Source organism: Corythoichthys intestinalis, chromosome 21 (genome assembly GCF_030265065.1).
Source record: "Corythoichthys intestinalis isolate RoL2023-P3 chromosome 21, ASM3026506v1, whole genome shotgun sequence".
Classification (NCBI taxonomy): Eukaryota; Metazoa; Chordata; class Actinopteri; order Syngnathiformes; family Syngnathidae; genus Corythoichthys; species Corythoichthys intestinalis.
In genome coordinates, this window is record NC_080415.1 from 20,541,198 (window position 1) to 20,558,203 (window position 17,006).

General features: G+C 38.4%; 1 protein-coding gene across 1 annotated transcript; it reads left to right on the forward strand.

The window, feature by feature from the left end:
• On the forward strand, positions 1 to 9,311 carry LOC130909261 (chymotrypsin-like protease CTRL-1). Its single transcript, XM_057825512.1, has 6 exons — positions 1 to 148; positions 566 to 583; positions 675 to 840; positions 5,089 to 5,357; positions 8,100 to 8,248; positions 8,343 to 9,311. Exons 1-6 carry the CDS (start codon positions 94 to 96, stop codon positions 8,640 to 8,642), a joined length of 957 nt encoding a protein of 318 aa, XP_057681495.1. The 5' UTR covers positions 1 to 93; the 3' UTR covers positions 8,643 to 9,311.
• Positions 9,312 to 17,006: the final 7,695 nt, after the last annotated feature.

The window sequence follows — 17,006 nt, forward strand, 5'->3', positions numbered from 1 at the left end:
AACGCAAAGCTAGTTTTCTAGGAGTGGTTACAGTATAAATAGACACACGGGGTACAATAGGACAACATAGGTAGCGTACTCCTGCACTTGAACATGATGCTGCGGACAACATGGGCTCTCTTATTGGGTATATTACTCACAAGTAAAGGTAGGGTGTTAAACTCAACTTTATCCTCCCTGTCTTATTACATGTTGGTGGTGTACATCTCTGTGTTTTTAGATTGTCATGACACCTGCTACGGTTTCCTTGGATATATTGGATTACACAAAAACAACTTGTCCAAGGAACACTCACAGCTAGGACTGTCAAGTAACAATTAATAGCGAAAAAAAGACGTTGGTCGATTGGGAATTTGTACGTAAAAACAACATGATTTGTTTTTCCTTATTTTTGACATTATGTTAATAATGTTATACTAAAATCCAGCATGTAATCGAAAATCCATTTCACACATTAACGTAGGAAAATTAATCATTCAATTTAGCTGCTGTTTAGAGTGTTTTAAAATGATTTTGTACACAAAACGTGAGAAATAATTCATTTTTTAAAATCTCTTTTCTATAGATGGTGTGAAAGCTCAAGGTACGTCTTCCAATTTGCTCCATCACAGTAACTGCCATGCAGCATCCCATTATATTCAAGCAGTTGACATTTTGTTCATACTCCGACACAGTGGGCTGTGGAGAGGCACCACTAAACTCAAGGATTGTCGGGGGTGACGATGCCGCGGAAGGCACCTGGCCTTGGCAAGTCAGCATGCACTACAACGGGTTTCACATATGTGGGGCAACTGTGATCAACGAGGAATGGATCCTCACGGCGGCCCACTGCATTTTAAGGTATGATGATGTTTCCATCAATTTTACTTACTGTCAGTGGTTAGAAAATGTACAGAACAAAAAAAAAAAAAAAACAACAGAAAATTAGAAGCTGGGATTAACCCCGTTAAGACTTTTTTGTTTTGTTTTGTTTTTTAAAGTACATGATTTTCAAAGTATCGGAATCGGCAAAAAAATATCGGCCATGCCTTTTCTTAATATAAATATATTTTTTAATTAAATCGTTTTCTAATTGTATTTAACGTTATAGACGTATTATGTTACACTTATCCAGAGTCTTTAGTTTAGGCTTAAGGTAGGGTTATCAAATTTATCCCAATAACGGCGAAAATTAATTTTTTAAATAATGTATCACGTTAAAATATTTAACACAATTAATGCATGCGCTGCACAATCCACTCACGCATTGTCGCGCTCCAACTGTATTGGCCGGTTTGACAATATAGAGAGCTCAAAGGCAGCGTAAAATGAGTGGAGTGAATTTTGGCAGCCTTTAGAGCCTTATTTTAATTGGCTAAAGGTTTTCAATCCCCCTCCCTACAATTAGAAATATCATGGGAAACAATGTGGGGAAGCAAGGTAACAATTGATCTATTTCTTAACACCTTGTATTATATCCCATCGCAGAGAAGATATATGAATTGGTAGCACTACACACAGTCGTGGTTTCACTTGTCATGGTTCCACTTCCCATCATGCATTGGGCATGGCCTTCAGTATCATTTACTGAAAGCTCAACAAATACACTAGATGGCAATATTTAGTCACAATATACAAAGTCACAAGTCTTTCAATCCGTGGATCCCTCTCACAGAAAGAATGTTAATAATGTAAATGCCATATTGAGGATTTATTGTCATAATAAACAAATACAGTACTTATGTACTGTATGTTGAATGTATATATTCGTCCCAGTTTTATTCATTTTTTTCTTAATGCTTTGCCAAAATGTATATGATCGGGAAAAATTATCGGGAATGATTGGAATTGAATCGGGAGCAAAAAAAAAAAAGCAATCGGAGCGGGAAATATTGGGATCGGCAGATACTCAAACTAAAACGATCGGGATCGGATCAGGAGCAAAAAAACATGATCGGAACAACCCTAGTACAGACTGAAATGTTGTTAGGCTTGATTGTTAAACTTTCGTGGAATACCCACCCTTGTACCAATTGGTTAATGTTCAAAGGGACGTACTCACTCAAAATGATTGGCAATGTGTCAAACATGAGTTGAGTAATCGTCGCTATAAAAAGATAAGAGGCAATTGATATAATCAGCACACACCCTGTCTTCAAATAGGGGTGTGTCACAGACCATTGTCAAGGTGCCAGGTCCAGCTGCGGACGTCACTACAATAACTCAGAAATCAGAAGAAAAGGAAATAAATGAGGACTGATAACAAGTTAAATTATCATATAATTTGAAATCTCACTCATTGCAGTAAAAAACAAAAGCCCTCAGTCAATAAATCAATTTTACAAGTGCTTAACTTTACTTCTAAAAATGAGAAATATATTTTTTTTAAAAACCTGATTACACAAATCCAATTACGTGATCAAGCTCAATGTCTGAAACGTGATCTGAATGGGGGCATTTTTAGAATTATTTCCTTCTTGGCAAGGAACAAGTAAATAAAACGGTCCTTTAACGAAATAAAACAATCCATTAATCCATAATCCATTTTGACTAGGAGAGCGATCATTCGCTACCAGCCCCTCCCAGTCAAATATTCGAAAGCAAACTGTCACACTCGGATGGAATGGAGCGGACTCAGCCCATGTCCACACATAGCAGGGCTTTTTATAACCGAGTGTTTTGCCCCATCTGTAAAGGAAAATAAAAGATCAGCATCCACACCACCTCCTTTGTAGGGAAAAATGTCATCCACCCCCAACTGCATCAGTGTTTTTTTTTTTTTTTTTTTTACATATTTATTGATGTGCACCCAAGCACAGAGTGACTGAGAAAAAGTAAAGAAATGGTTCAGCAATCATATTTTGTTTAGCCGCACGCGGTCGCTTACGTATTTATATTAGGGCTGTCAAAATTATCGCGTTAACAGGCGATAATTAATTTTTAAAATTATTCGCGTTAAAATATTTGACGCAATTAACGCACATGCCCCGCTCAAACAGATTAAAATGACAGCACAGTGTCATGTGCACTTGTTACTTGTGTTTTTTGGAGTTTTGTCGCCCTCTGCTGGCGCTTGGGTGGGACTGATTTTATGGGTTTCAGCACCATGAGAATTGTGTAATTATTCACATCAACAATGGCGACCTACTACTTTATTTTTTTGATAGAAAATTTTACAGATTTTATTAAAACAAAAACATTAAGAGGGGTTTTAATATATAATTTCTATAACTTGTTCTAAAACTTATCTTTTAAGAACTACAAGTCTTTCTATCCATGGATCACTTTAACAGAATGTTAATGTTAATGCCATCTTTTCGGTTTATTGTTATAATAAACAAATACAGTACTTATGTACAGTATGTTGAATGTATATATCCGTCTTGTGTCTTATCTTTCCATTCCAACAATAATTTACACAAAAATATGGCATATTTTATAGATGGTTTGAATTGCAATTAATTATGATTAATTAATTTTTAAGCTGTGATTAACTCGATTAAAAATTTTAATCGTTTGACAACCCTAGTTTATATATGTGCATTATATATATCTTTAATTCATTCGCGATGTGTATGTAATGCTGTAAGATTCCAAATCCTTGTGAGCGCAAGCGCAATCCCTGAATGTAACTCATTTGCTCCCAAAAACGTATAAATACGTTCTATTTTTAATTGTTTCAGTGTCCCAAAACGTATTTATACGTCTTTTGCATTTTTTTTTTTTTTTTTTTTACAAGAGACATCTCTGGGTTCTGGGTTCTGATTCAATTTAGCTCCAAAGCACAAAGCTGAAAATCCATTTTCAAAGCAATAAAACTGGCCACTGGAGGGCAGTAGCGCATTTGGTAAGACCCGCAACCCGATTTAACGCAACGAACGGCCGGGCCGCACGGCCGGGGCGCCGGCGGAAGACGACCAAATGGACGTCCAGGATGCCAGGCGCTGGACGACCGAGCAGAATGACCGGGACCACCAGTGCAGCACCGAGCAGACCCCGCAGAGACTCAAAAAAATCCATCTTTATGAGACAGGCGGCGATGAGGGAAAAGTTTACCCGGCTGTCGCGGCCAAAACAGCGTCATCTCTCAGTTTAATAGTTTAGTTATGTGTAAATAAATTGTTACTTTGCTATCAAAAGCTCTTTGTCTTGTTTATTTATTTTGTAAAAGGAAAATATTATTCAGATGTTTGGGATGTAACTACAGCAAAAAATAGCTGTGTTAAAGTTAAGTTTTTCAATTTCTCTGTTTTTTTGATCAGAAATTGGAAAATTGCCCAAACTAAGCTATTTTCTTATGCTAATTTCTAAAGAATAGAAAAAGACACGAACTTACTTGTTTTCCTGCTAAAAGAAGAGAGTCTAATCTTTCCTTTGGTGGATTCCATGTTTATATAGCAATAGAAAAGAATTTTCTGAGGGCCTTGCAAAATAAGTCAAAATTTAGCGAAGGGGGTTGCACCGGTGAAAATGACTGGGAGTGAATGGGTTAAACACGGGTCGCACATATGACGTCTGACCTTTTTTTGTTGCAGACATTTCGACTGTTTAAAAAAAACAAAAAAAAACCCGGTTACTTTGGTGGGAGTTTTTAAAAACCCTAATATTTAATACTCAAAATATGCATCTGCGTATAGAAAATGAACCAAATTGAAACAAAATGATCCAAATTAGAAACAAGGGAGCCAGGCAAAATGCACTGGAGCAGGTCACTACAACAAAGGACGAGACATGAGGCACAAAATAACAACAAACTGTGGTAGAACATAATGAAGAAACTTACAACGTAGAATATACTGTATGTGGCTATGGATGCTGGCTGTAGCGGGAACGAAGGGCGAAGACACGTTGGCACGAGACTCGGGAGTGACAAACAATTTAAGCACATGACGAATGGGGCACAATAGGTAATCCCAATCAGAGACAGGTGAGGCAGCAGTAAGGGTGGGTGGTGGAAACAGGAAGAGATAATAATCTACCTAGACAGGACAACCCCCACCACGGCGTGACAAAATCAATGAATTCAACAAACTTGATCATATCCAGTAATACAAAGTGAAAACAACAATTGTGAATTCACCCCTTTTTCTCTCCTGTGTTTAAATGTAGCACAAATCTTGAGCCCTGGCGCCTCTACTTTGGAAAACAGAATCAGAGCGACACCAGTCCCAATGAGGTCAACCGCACTGTGGCACGGATCATTGTTCATCCCGACTACAATAACTCAACCTTTAACAACGACATAACTGTCATGAAGCTTAGCAGCCCCCTCAATTACACTGAATACATCAGACCCATCTGCATGGCAAGTAAGGACAGTAAATTCAACAACGGCACCATGTGCTGGGGCAGCGGCTGGGGCAGACTGGGGGCTGATCGTGAGTATCACACCATTCAATCACATACAGTATGATGACCGCCTTCAATGTTGGAGACCACTGAACTAGATCAAAATTATAACTATGATTGTAATCAGTTCTCTGAGAGAATTTCTAAGGATTCTTAAAGGGAACCTTGGCTCTAAAAACTTGTAGGCTCTAATAAGCCACAGTTGTTGTCTTTTACTAAAATATGTTGTTAGAAACACATAAAGTACTGCGATTGATTTAAAAATTTAAAATATTTAGTACATGTTTTGACCTACGGAGGGCACCATGTTTTTATTCCTGCAATAGAAGCTCAGGGTGATGACGTAGATTGTCACTGTCACTCGACGAATACTACCGGGTTACTGCAGTTCCTTCTACACGGCGAGACGTCTAACATATGCACTCATTGGTTAACAGCGATAGTTACCATTTCATTGCCTCAAAATACTCTTTGCATGTGTTTCCCTCTCATACCTTTGGTGCCTTGTGTTTTCTTTTGGTAGCTTTAAAGTACGTATGACACCAAAAAGCATGTTTATTTCATATATCAAGTGGTGTTTTATGCTCATGAATGAAATGGACCGCTTGGACGCGTATGGAAGTGATCGTTTAATATATTAAAATTTTTTAATCCTGCGCCATGAAAATGAATGACTTCCGGCTCCAGACTCGGGTTTAGGACAAATACAAATGTGACGTCACCCGGGTGAGCATCTCACAATACAGCCTTGCTGTATCGCTTACAGATGGACTCCGGATTCATCTGATTTTGCGGATTAGTTCGTTTATTTTTCGCATTACACCAGCTGCAGGCTTTTGTAGCTGCACCAGGGAGAGACCTGTGAGCCTTTTTGGGTTTCAGAAATTGCAACTTTGTGTTAAAAATCTCCGCGAATACAGCGATTACAAAGTAAACACAACAGACTTTCTTTAAATAAAGGAATATTTACTTATGTTTGATCATGGATGCATCCTTCCTTGTTAGTTGCACACAACAACTGTATGCCGCTTTCTCACTGTTTACGTCTTTACGGTGTTTTTAAGCATTAATTTACGTCATATTCGTGTTGACAATGTGGCAGCTACGTGCTCCTCTGACGTCGGCTGGTTGGTCCGGCGGTCATTCTCCAGCTGCTTCCCTGGCAAACGAGCTCTCCTGCCCGCAGCAGGGGAACGACGAGCTGTAACTTGCTCGCCGCCGAGCGGGTTGCCAATCGGCAAAGTCAATCGACAACCCCGCCGCCGTGTGACATAACCCGGGATAGTTTTGTGTGATTTTTCGCTTCGAAAAGCGAAAATAAGACTGAGATGTCACCGGGTTCGGGTTAGCATGTCGGCTAGCTGTCATGCCTCCTGTTTGTTTATGTTCTCCGAAGCCAGGGCAGGGGAATGACAAAAGCCGGACTAACTCCGGTGGCATAAAATATCATGGGGAGGTGCCAAGAAGTTGCTGGTTTTTCACCATTATGGAGTAATTTTGCCATGTCCTACTGAATAAATGCATTTTTAATATTTCATATTCCATTTAGCAAAAGACTGTTATTTGTCATGACCATACCATACATTTTGCTGCTCTCTTCGTCGCATTTTCCTCGTTCTGAATAATTGCCCCTCAATGGGCCGAATTCTAAATCAGATGAACTCATGACCCTGCCGACGTCATCTTCCCATTGGGGACGCAAGAGCGCTATAATGGCAGGCGTGGCAAAACGACTTTTCTTGTCATCTGCGCTATGCCAAATTGTTGTATATAGTCGAATCGTCTCAAAATATGATTCTAATTCACATAATAATGCTATTTAAGACTTAATTTTATCCTGTCATACGCACTTTAAAGCAGATTGTTGATCTGTCGACCACATTAGTCACGTAGCGTATTTAAACGACCCTTATTTGATATTACGACGTTTATGTATTTTCTTCAGGCATGTTCTGTCTGGATGCATCTAAACAAAACAAGCTGAAAGCGCATGGTAGTACTTTGGGTGTCAAATTTGCCTCTTGTAGTGGTTTTGCCAGTTTAGCACATTTTGACAAAACACAGTTTTTTTTTCCTCCTCTCGTCTCATCTCATCCCGTCTTTCCTGTTCATTTTGCTTTTGCTGCTCGTTTTGTGAAATATCGAAAGTGCTGTCATGCTCATTAATGTTCCTCTCAGATTTAAATTGAAAGGGTAGAAAAGATAACATGTTTATGTCGCTAGAGTCATACTGTGGACGCCCGGCAGCATAACCAGTGACGTCACCACCCTGCGACGTCTACAACGTTGGCGGCCTACTAGTTAAACTAATTTTACAAATTGTATAAAAAGGAAAACATCAAGAGGGGTTTCAATATCAAATTATTTTAACTCATTATAACGTTTATCTTTTAAGAACTACAAGTCTTACTATCCACGGATCCCTTTAAAACTCTTAAAACCGGACTAAGGCGTTGACCACACATAGCAGAGTCATACTAAACGAAGATGTATTTCTACAATTTGGCACAATTTCACACGCAAATGCAGATTCATGGCTTTAAAGACAATGCTTTTAAACACCTATGACAAAAGTGAGGTTTTGCGAATTCTCAATTTAATATGGCTAGTTGGGTTCCAGCCTTTTATTTATCATGACAACAATAAAAATTAAATTAAAAAAAACACAATAACATTGCATATTTAAGTTTGGTGTATATCTATTGATTTGAGGTCACATTGTTTGGGATGCTGTCCTGTCAATTGGTGAAAATGACTCATTTCTTCTGCAGAGCCAAATGTGGGCTTTGAAAGGCTACAAGAAGTTAAGATTCCAATTATTGGAAACAACCAATGTGGCTGCAGCTACAGCTTTGTGGAAAACGTTGGCGTCAACAGCAATATGATATGTGCTGGGCAGGAGGGTAAAGGAATATGCCAGGTTTGTCTCTTAATGTGATGGAATCAGTCCAACTGTACATTAATATTGTGAACTTTTTTTTTTCTCATCTGCCATTTGTAAAATGTGTTTTCAGGGTGATTCAGGCGGTCCCCTGCAATGTAAACAAGGCTCAGTATGGGTACAGGCGGGCCTGGCCAGTTTCGGTGTACCATGCGCTACCAAGGGTTTCCCTGAGGTGTTTGCCCGAGTGTCGTTTTTCCAGGACTGGATTACAGCGCAAGTGGAGGGGGCCGACATTAGTTTTGTAGAATTCACCTCGACCGGTGGTGACCAAGACGATAACTTCGAATGTCCATTTATAGAGGATTCATCCACTGCACTTCTTTCAAGTCTTAGCCTCCTGCTCTTGGTGCTGACTATTCAAGCGTTGTGACTGACTTATGACACAATGTAATTATTTTAAGAAAAAAAAAACATGATTTTATGAAAAACTAAATTTTTCATATATATTTTCTATAAATCACCTTCAATTACATTTCTTTCTATAAGATTTCGATCCAATGATTCTTCTCCACAGAGCCCACGTTATACATAAGCCAAGTGAATTTTATCATTCATTGTAACAACACTGTGAACGTTTTTGCAGTCTTATTTAATATTTTTTAATAAACTTGGAATTCATCAAATATAACACATTGTATAAAGACAAAATTGCACTGATGACCCTCCGGGATATTAAAGTTGAAATAAAGAACAAATGATTAATCGACAATCGAAACCCAAATTTGTGTCAGATTTGTAGTTGTTGCAAAAACAAATTGCTTACAATGATTTACTATTTACCAGATTATATTTCAGATGGAAATTAGAGAACAATCTTTCATTGCAGTAATTACTTGTACTTAACAAGGCGCGGCTACCATTAATTTGTTTTTTTTTATATAACCAAACAAAATGCAACACTTAAAAAAAGATCAAATTAAAACAAAATAAATCAGGGCGAGGTGAACTCTAGTGTGTTACACTTTTTTTTTTCATGTGCACCTAAGAGGTTGTGCAAATTTACAGTGAGGGCACTTGGCTTGCTGTTCTTGTCAGGGCCGGAACTGAGGGGGGTTTATGGGGGTGCTTTTAAGGGGCCTGGCGTAAAGTTGGGCGAAGGGAGGGTCAAACAGAAAGGTAAGATGATGCACGAAGCTGTAGTATAATGTTCAAGTGTTAAAATATTTCTGCCAGTCACTTGACCAGTTGTCTGGAGGGGCCCATAAAAAAAAAAAATTGCACCCCACACACAAACACACACGCCCACACATACAAACACCAGGCGATCATCTTGAGGGGCCTGCGAAAGTCGGAGGGGCCCAGGCCGTGTTCACATTTGTTCCGCCGCTGGTTCTTGCAACTATATCCAAACCAGACGAAACCAGTTTGTCTTTGTGCCTATAAACAAATGCTTCCAACATCATTATAGCCTCCGTTGAAGTACTGAAATGTCACTTGCATTGTCAGTGTTGGGGAAGATTTCTTTGGAAGTACCAGTAGTGTCTTTTCGAATACAGTCGTGTAAATATTTCAATTACTTACCTAAAATAAATATTGTTAATTTCATTACATTCAAATTACTTATACTTTCCATACTCTCAAGAGTTGACCAATTAAAACCTAATAGAATGAAAATCTTTTAATAGGAATGACGACTAAGAATGGTAAAGAAAGATATTACAAGACTTCACAAGACTGCCACAAAAAATGCATAGTATTCAACATTCGGCCCTACATTACACTTACTTAAATCAGGCATCGTCAGGGGTGAAAGTGGCTAGAATTTCTTGCCGGAACTCCCCGACGTGAAGGTCGCCACGGAGCTAGAAATGTTATTTATTTTCATTTTAGGGGTGGGGGGCGGGGGGGGGGGGGGGGTGTTCAAACCTCCTAAAACTACTGAAGTGCAAAGAAAAATGTTTTGGCACAGTTATTTCTCTAAAATACAAAAACTGATTTTCATTCAAAATTGTATTTTTCAATGATTTGCAAAATAAAGTTAACAACCACAGCAATAACCCCAACCTCCATCTCCTAATTTTTATTTTCCCTCTTTTAAGAACTACTTAAGAACATAGGATGTCTATTACAATTGAAGTTAATGTAAACATTTACTTTTGCTTTCTTTTCTTTTTTTTTTATAATAAAGAAATAAGTAACATACATTCAGAAAAAAAGGTACAAATGACCTATATTATGCAGAGTGAAATGGAATATATTTTGAAGATCGTGCAAACACTGACATTGTTAAACCATAATCATCATGCGACTTTTTTGTCGCGTCAATTCAAATTCAATTTTTTTTTTTTTTTGCTGTTCCAGAAAACATGCACATTTGAACCAATCAGAGCTAACTATCTCTGCTGATCACATGTCAGTATGTCAGCCAATTGAACGGATAAATGAGTCCAGGCGTTTTGCTTTGCTGCGTGCATTCGCACATTGACGTGACTCATCATCGTCAGACGCAGATAACTGCAGCAGTTGGGGAAACCTCCATGCCGTCCTTGGAATAAAATAAATAATTAATATCGGTGCAAACAGATTACGCGACACAAGCACTTTATTATGCTTGTTGTTAACACTTGTGTATGTAAATCTGATGTTGGTAGATTGTTTTCTTCTTGGAGATGAAATGCATGTGTGGCAGCTTAGCATTATTATTAGAGATGTCATCGATCGGGTCCGATCACGTCATTTTTAAAGTATCGGAATCGGCAAAAAAATATCGGCCAAGGCTTTTTTTTTAATATATATACTGTATATATTTTAATTAAATCGTTTTCTAATTGTATTCAACGTTACAGACATAATATGTTACACTCATCCAGTGTCTTTAGTTTAGGCTTAAGGTAGGGTTATCAAATTTATCCCGATAACGGCGGCAATTAATTTTTTAAAAAATGTATCACGTTAAAAATATTTAATGCAATTAATACGTGCACTTCACGACCCACCCACGCATTGTCACGCTCAATCTGTAATGGCACCGTTTTACCGATATAGAGAGATAAAAGGCAGCGTAATATGAGTAGAGTGAATTTTGGCAGCCTTTGGAGCCTTTTTTTACTTGGCTAAAGCCTTACAATCCCTCTCCCTATGATTAGAATTATCGTGGGAAGCAATGTGGGGAAGCAAGGTAGCAATTGATCTTTTTCTTAACACCTTATGGTAGCACTACGCACAGTCATGGTTCCACTTCCCATCATGCATTTGGGCATGGCTACAGTATAATTTACTGAAAGCTCAACAAATACACAAGATGGCAATATTTAGTCACAATATACAAAGTCACAAGTCTTTCTATCCGTGGATCCCTCTCACAGAAAGAATGTTAATAATATAAATGCCATCTTAAGGATTTATTGTCATAATAAACAAATACAGTACATATGTACTGTATATTGAATGTATATATTCGTCCGAGTTTTATTCATTTTTTTCTTAATGCATTGCCAAAATGTATATGATCGGGAAAAATTATCGGGAATGATTGCAATCGAATCGGGAGCAAAAAAAAAAAAAGCAATCGGATCGGGAAATATCGGGCTCGGCAGATAAAATGATCGGGATCAGATCGAGAGCAAAAAAACATGATCGGAACAACCCTAATTTTTTTCTCTTATTTTTTACATAGCGTTTCGACAGTTGCCGTCATATTTTTGGAATCAAAGCACCGTGTACCGGAACAGCATTCCGGCCCTGAATCTTATACCGGAACTGCGTTCCGGCCCTGAATCTTAAACCGGAACTGCATTCCTGACCGTTCTGGTCCACTTTCACCCCTGGGCATCGTGGATTGGAACCCTGCAAAGACATACAACACATGCTGGATTCTGTATTTGCAAAACCAGCACTGAAACACACCAAATCCAGCAGGCAGATTCTTGTGCTTTGGTCTTGCTGGTACGGAAATCACATGCTTGATTTACTAGTATGGAATGCAATTTGTAGCATTTGCATTTGTAGTGGGCTACACTATACATGCCTGGCTATGGACAGAAAGTTTGATATACACTGTTTTGATGTCAGCATCTTCCCTACTGGCAAACATTCTTTGCACTGTAATTAAATGTTTGAGTTCTTAGCATTTGTGAGTCAGTTATTGTTGTATTTCCAAACAAGGGAACATATGTGGGCCTAAAACATTGTTGCCATTTGAGTCGCTGGGCAAAATATCCCATGGGGGAGGGGGAGCAGTCATAAGTGTTGCTTTCATACGAAGAAATTGATGTAAAATGTACTATTTGTTAATTCGTGTTTATACAGTGATTGTTTAAATGGGACAACAATTGTAACTCGGGAAAATTCCAAATGTAACTGTTATTTAACTACACATTTTTGTTACTGTCCAACACTGGTTGTACACCTGGTGACTTAATGCTGGAATAGTGGAATCTTGTCAGAAGATGTGTACAGCAGGTGCCACCCCACAGTCGGGACTGATGACCAATCAGAAAGGGCGTCTTTAACTGTAGGGCAGAATAGCATACATCAATCGACTTTTTGAGATTTGAAGACGGTGGCCGCATCGGTCTAGACCTTTGACCCTTGACCCTAAATTTTGACCCCGGGCGTCAACACTGAGTTCAGGTGTCGCCACAGTTGGATTGCACTTCGCGCGGGAGGGGTCCTATGTAGGGGTGAAAGTGGACAGGAACGTTCAGGAACGCAGTCCCGGTATAAGATTCAGGGCCGGAACGGAGTTCCGGTATAAGATTCAGTGCATGTTTTCTGAAAACAGCAAATTTAAAAAATGGGCAATGTAACAGAAAATGGATCAAATCTTTAAGAGCAAGGAAAGAGTTAAGGTGGCCTATTTATCATATTTAGTTTTATTTGCTCTGATGGGGAGGTTCAGAACATCTTTGCTGTCAATGTGCACTTTGGATTTTTATTTGTTCATTTATGTTACGCTACTTATTCATTTCCTTATGATTTAAAAAGTCAATGTTTGCACGATCTTCAAAATATATTCCGTTTCACTCCGCATAATATAAGTCATTGGTACTTATTTTTCTGAATGTATGTTACTTGTATCTTTATTATTAAAAACACAACAAAAAGTAAATGTTTACATTATCTTCAATTTTAATATACATCTTATGTTCTTAAGTAGTTAAAATTAAGATTTGGCATTTAATATGTGAGGAAATGAGGAAAAATAAAAATTTGGAGATTGAGGTTGGGGTTGTAGCTGTTTTTGTTAACTTTTATTTTGCAAATCATTGAAAAAATACAATTTTGATAGAAAATCAGTTTTTGTATGTGTTATAGAATTAACTGACCAAAACAGTTTTCTTTGCATTTCAGTAGTTTTGACATCGGGGAGTTCCGGCAAGAAATTCTAACCACTTTCACTACTGGTCCCATGTCCAAAAACCAGCCAGGGCAAAACAATTACATACCTTTAACCACTAGATGACAGCATAAAATTAAACTGTGTTTTGGCCGTTGCCATTCGTACATCTTTGAATTCAATTTAACAGGTCCACAACACTCAGCATTTTTGTAAAATTCTAGACAATTGTTAAAAAGTTGTTGTTGTTGGTTTTTTTGGAAAAATCTTTTTAGAAGTGTTACCATTTTTAGCTGTATATTTTTTCAATTCTCTATATTTTGTATATTTCTTTTATTAATACTACAGAATTTTACGTACTTATGTATTCCTCCAATGCTTTATCTATATTTGTTAACTCTTTGGCTGCCATTGACAGCGAGCGGTTGTCACCTACTGATTAACTTATTCAAATTCACAGCAGAAGGGCGCAAAGAGCTACGTAATTGGGCGTATGTCATCATCAATAGCACTGAAAGAGCTACCATAATTTTCGGACTATAAGGAGCACCTGATTATAAGCCGCCGCCCACCAAATTTGCTGACTATAAGCCGTAGCCCACCAAATTTGACACAAAACTTGCATTTGTTCATAGATAAGTCGCAGCTGTCCTCGCTGTATTATGGGATATTTACACCAAAATATATCAATCGGTAACACTTTATTTGACAGTGGCATCATAAGACTGTCATACGACCAAATGAACCACCATAAAGCTTTGAATCAATTGGCTGCAAACCTTTATTGCTTCAAGAAGCTTCATTTAGCCATCACTTATCCCTTGTGGGAGAAAGTCAATGTCTGCTGCCACACTGTTGTCGTCCAACATGCTTCCTAGCATGCATTGCAGCGTTACAGATGTAAATGACAATCAAAATTCATGTTATGTGCATTTTTTCCAGTTGCTGTTCCAGTTGTATCATTAATTGCTATTTATGGTATTTAGTAATATAAATATCATTTTATGTCTTCCGGCAAATCATCTCACTTTGGAATGGATGTAAAAGATCCGAGCTGAACTTAAATTGAGTAAGGGACATAAATTGCCGGATGACCGTTAATGACATCTGTCATAAGCATCTGTTAATACTGATGATAGTAGGGGTGTAACGGTTCACAAAAATCTGAGTTCGGTACGTACCTCGATTTTGAGGTCATGGTCAAGAAAACAAAATGCAAAATATAAATGTTCTAGTTGTTTATTACACACCTTTGTGCTTTCAACAATAGGAACATTAGCCTATACAAAGCTAGAATTCTGCTCAAAAAGTAGCGGGTAGTAGACACGGAAAAATTCCGATCCAGACTTCCGATCCAGTTTTTTTAAGTTTGGTCCGGGTTTTCCATACAACCAACCTAATCAAGCATTTAGCGAAATACCACCACAAAAGAGTATGTGAAAAGCAGAAAACTGAAGACAAAAAGAAAGGTCCTATGCAACGAACATTGGCAGAAACTTTTGCTATGCGTGACAAACTGCCATTGACAGTCCCAAAACCCAGGGAATAAAAAGAGTCATTGCCGAAGGAATCATTCTGGATAAAGAGCCATTATCTCTCGTGAGTAAAGGGGGATTTAGACGCATCGGGCAGACTTTTTTCAAAAAATATACAGTACTGTGCAAAGGTTTTAGGCAGGACACCTGCCTAAAACTTTTGCACAGTACTGCATATATATTTTTTTTAATTCATAAATTTATTAGGATCATGGAAGCTTCCACTTGGGGAAAATATATACATACAGTACAGTGCCTTGCAAAAGTATTCAGCCCCCTTGAACCTTTCGCCACATTTCAGGCTTCAAACATTAAGATATGAAATTTCAATTTTTTGTCAAGAATCAACAACAAGTGGGACACAATCGTGAAGTGGAACAAAATTTATTGGATAATTTAAACTTTTTTAACAAATAAAAAACTGAAAAGTGGGGCGTGCAATATTATTCGGCCCCCTTGCGTTAATACTTTGTAGCGCCACCTTTTGCTCCATTTACAGCTGCAAATCGCTTGGGGTATGTTTCTATCAGTTTTGCACATCGAGAGACTGACATTCTTGCCCATTCTTCCTTGCAAAACAGCTCGAGCTCGGTGAGGTTGGATGGAGAGTGTTTGTGAACAGCAGTCTTCAGCTCTTTCCACAGATTCTCGATTGGATTCAGGTCTGGACTTTGACTTGGCCATTCTAACACCTGGATACGTTTATTTTTGAACCATTCCATTGTAGATTTGGCTTTATGTTTTGGATCATTGTCCTGTTGGAAGATAAATCTCCGTCCCAGTCTCAGGTCTTGTGCAGATACCAACAGGTTTTCTTCCAGAATGTTCCTGTATTTGGCTGCATCCATCTTCCCGTCAATTTTAACCATCTTCCCTGTCCCTGCTGAAGAAAAGCAGGCCCAAACCATGATGCTGCCACCACCATGTTTGACAGTGGGGATGGTGTGTTCAGGGTGATGAGCTGTATTGCTTTTACGCCAAACATACCGTTTTGCATTGTGGCCAAAAAGTTCGATTTTGGTTTCATCTGACCAGAGCACCTTCTTCCACATGTTTGGTGTGTCTCCCAGGTGGCTTGTGGCAAACTTTAAACGAGAATTTTTATGGATATCTTTGAGAAATGGCTTTCTTCTTGCCACTCTTCCATAAAGGCCAGATTTGTGCAGTGTACGACTGATTGTTGTCCTATAGACAGACTCTCCCACCTCAGCTGTAGATCCCTGCAGTTCATCCAGAGTGATCATGGGCCTCTTGGCTGCATCTCTGTTCAGTTTTCTCCTTGTTTGAGAAGAAAGTTTGGAAGGACGGCCGGGTCTTGGTAGATTTGCAGTGGTCTGATGCTCCTTCCATTTCAATATGATGGCTTGCACAGTGCTCCTTGAGATGTTTAAAGCTTGGGAAATCTTTTTGTATCCAAATCCGGCTTTAAACTTCTCCACAACAGTATCTCGGACCTGCCTGGTGTGTTCCTTGGTTTTCATAATGCTCTCTGCACTTTAAACAGAACCCTGAGACTATCACAGAGCAGGTGCATTTATATGGAGACTTGATTACACACAGGTGGATTCTATTTATCATCATCGGTCATTTAGGACAACATTGGATCAATCAGAGATCCTCACTGAACTTCTGGAGTGAGTTTGCTGCACTGAAAGTAAAGGGGCCGAATAATATTGCACGCCCCACTTTTCAGTTTTTTATTTGTTAAAAAAGTTTAAATTATCCAATAAATGTTGTTCCACTTCACGATTGTGTCCCACTTGTTGTTGATTCTTGACAAAAAAATTAAATTTCATATCTTTATGTTTGAAGCCTGAAATGTGGCGAAAGGTTGCAAGATTCAAGGGGGCCGAATACTTTTGCAAGGCACTGTATATGCTGTATATACATAGTATAATAAAAATATATTTATACTAAAACG

Excerpts from the sequence above, each read along its gene's own strand:
- LOC130909261 (XM_057825512.1), top strand. The coding sequence starts at position 94 with ATGATGCTGCGGACAACATGGGCTCTCTTATTGGGTATATTACTCACA. Across the intron at positions 841-5,088 it reads GCGGCCCACTGCATTTTAAG|CACAAATCTTGAGCCCTGGC; the intron begins GTATGATGATGT and ends GTTTAAATGTAG. Across the intron at positions 5,358-8,099 it reads GGGCAGACTGGGGGCTGATC|AGCCAAATGTGGGCTTTGAA; the intron begins GTGAGTATCACA and ends TTTCTTCTGCAG.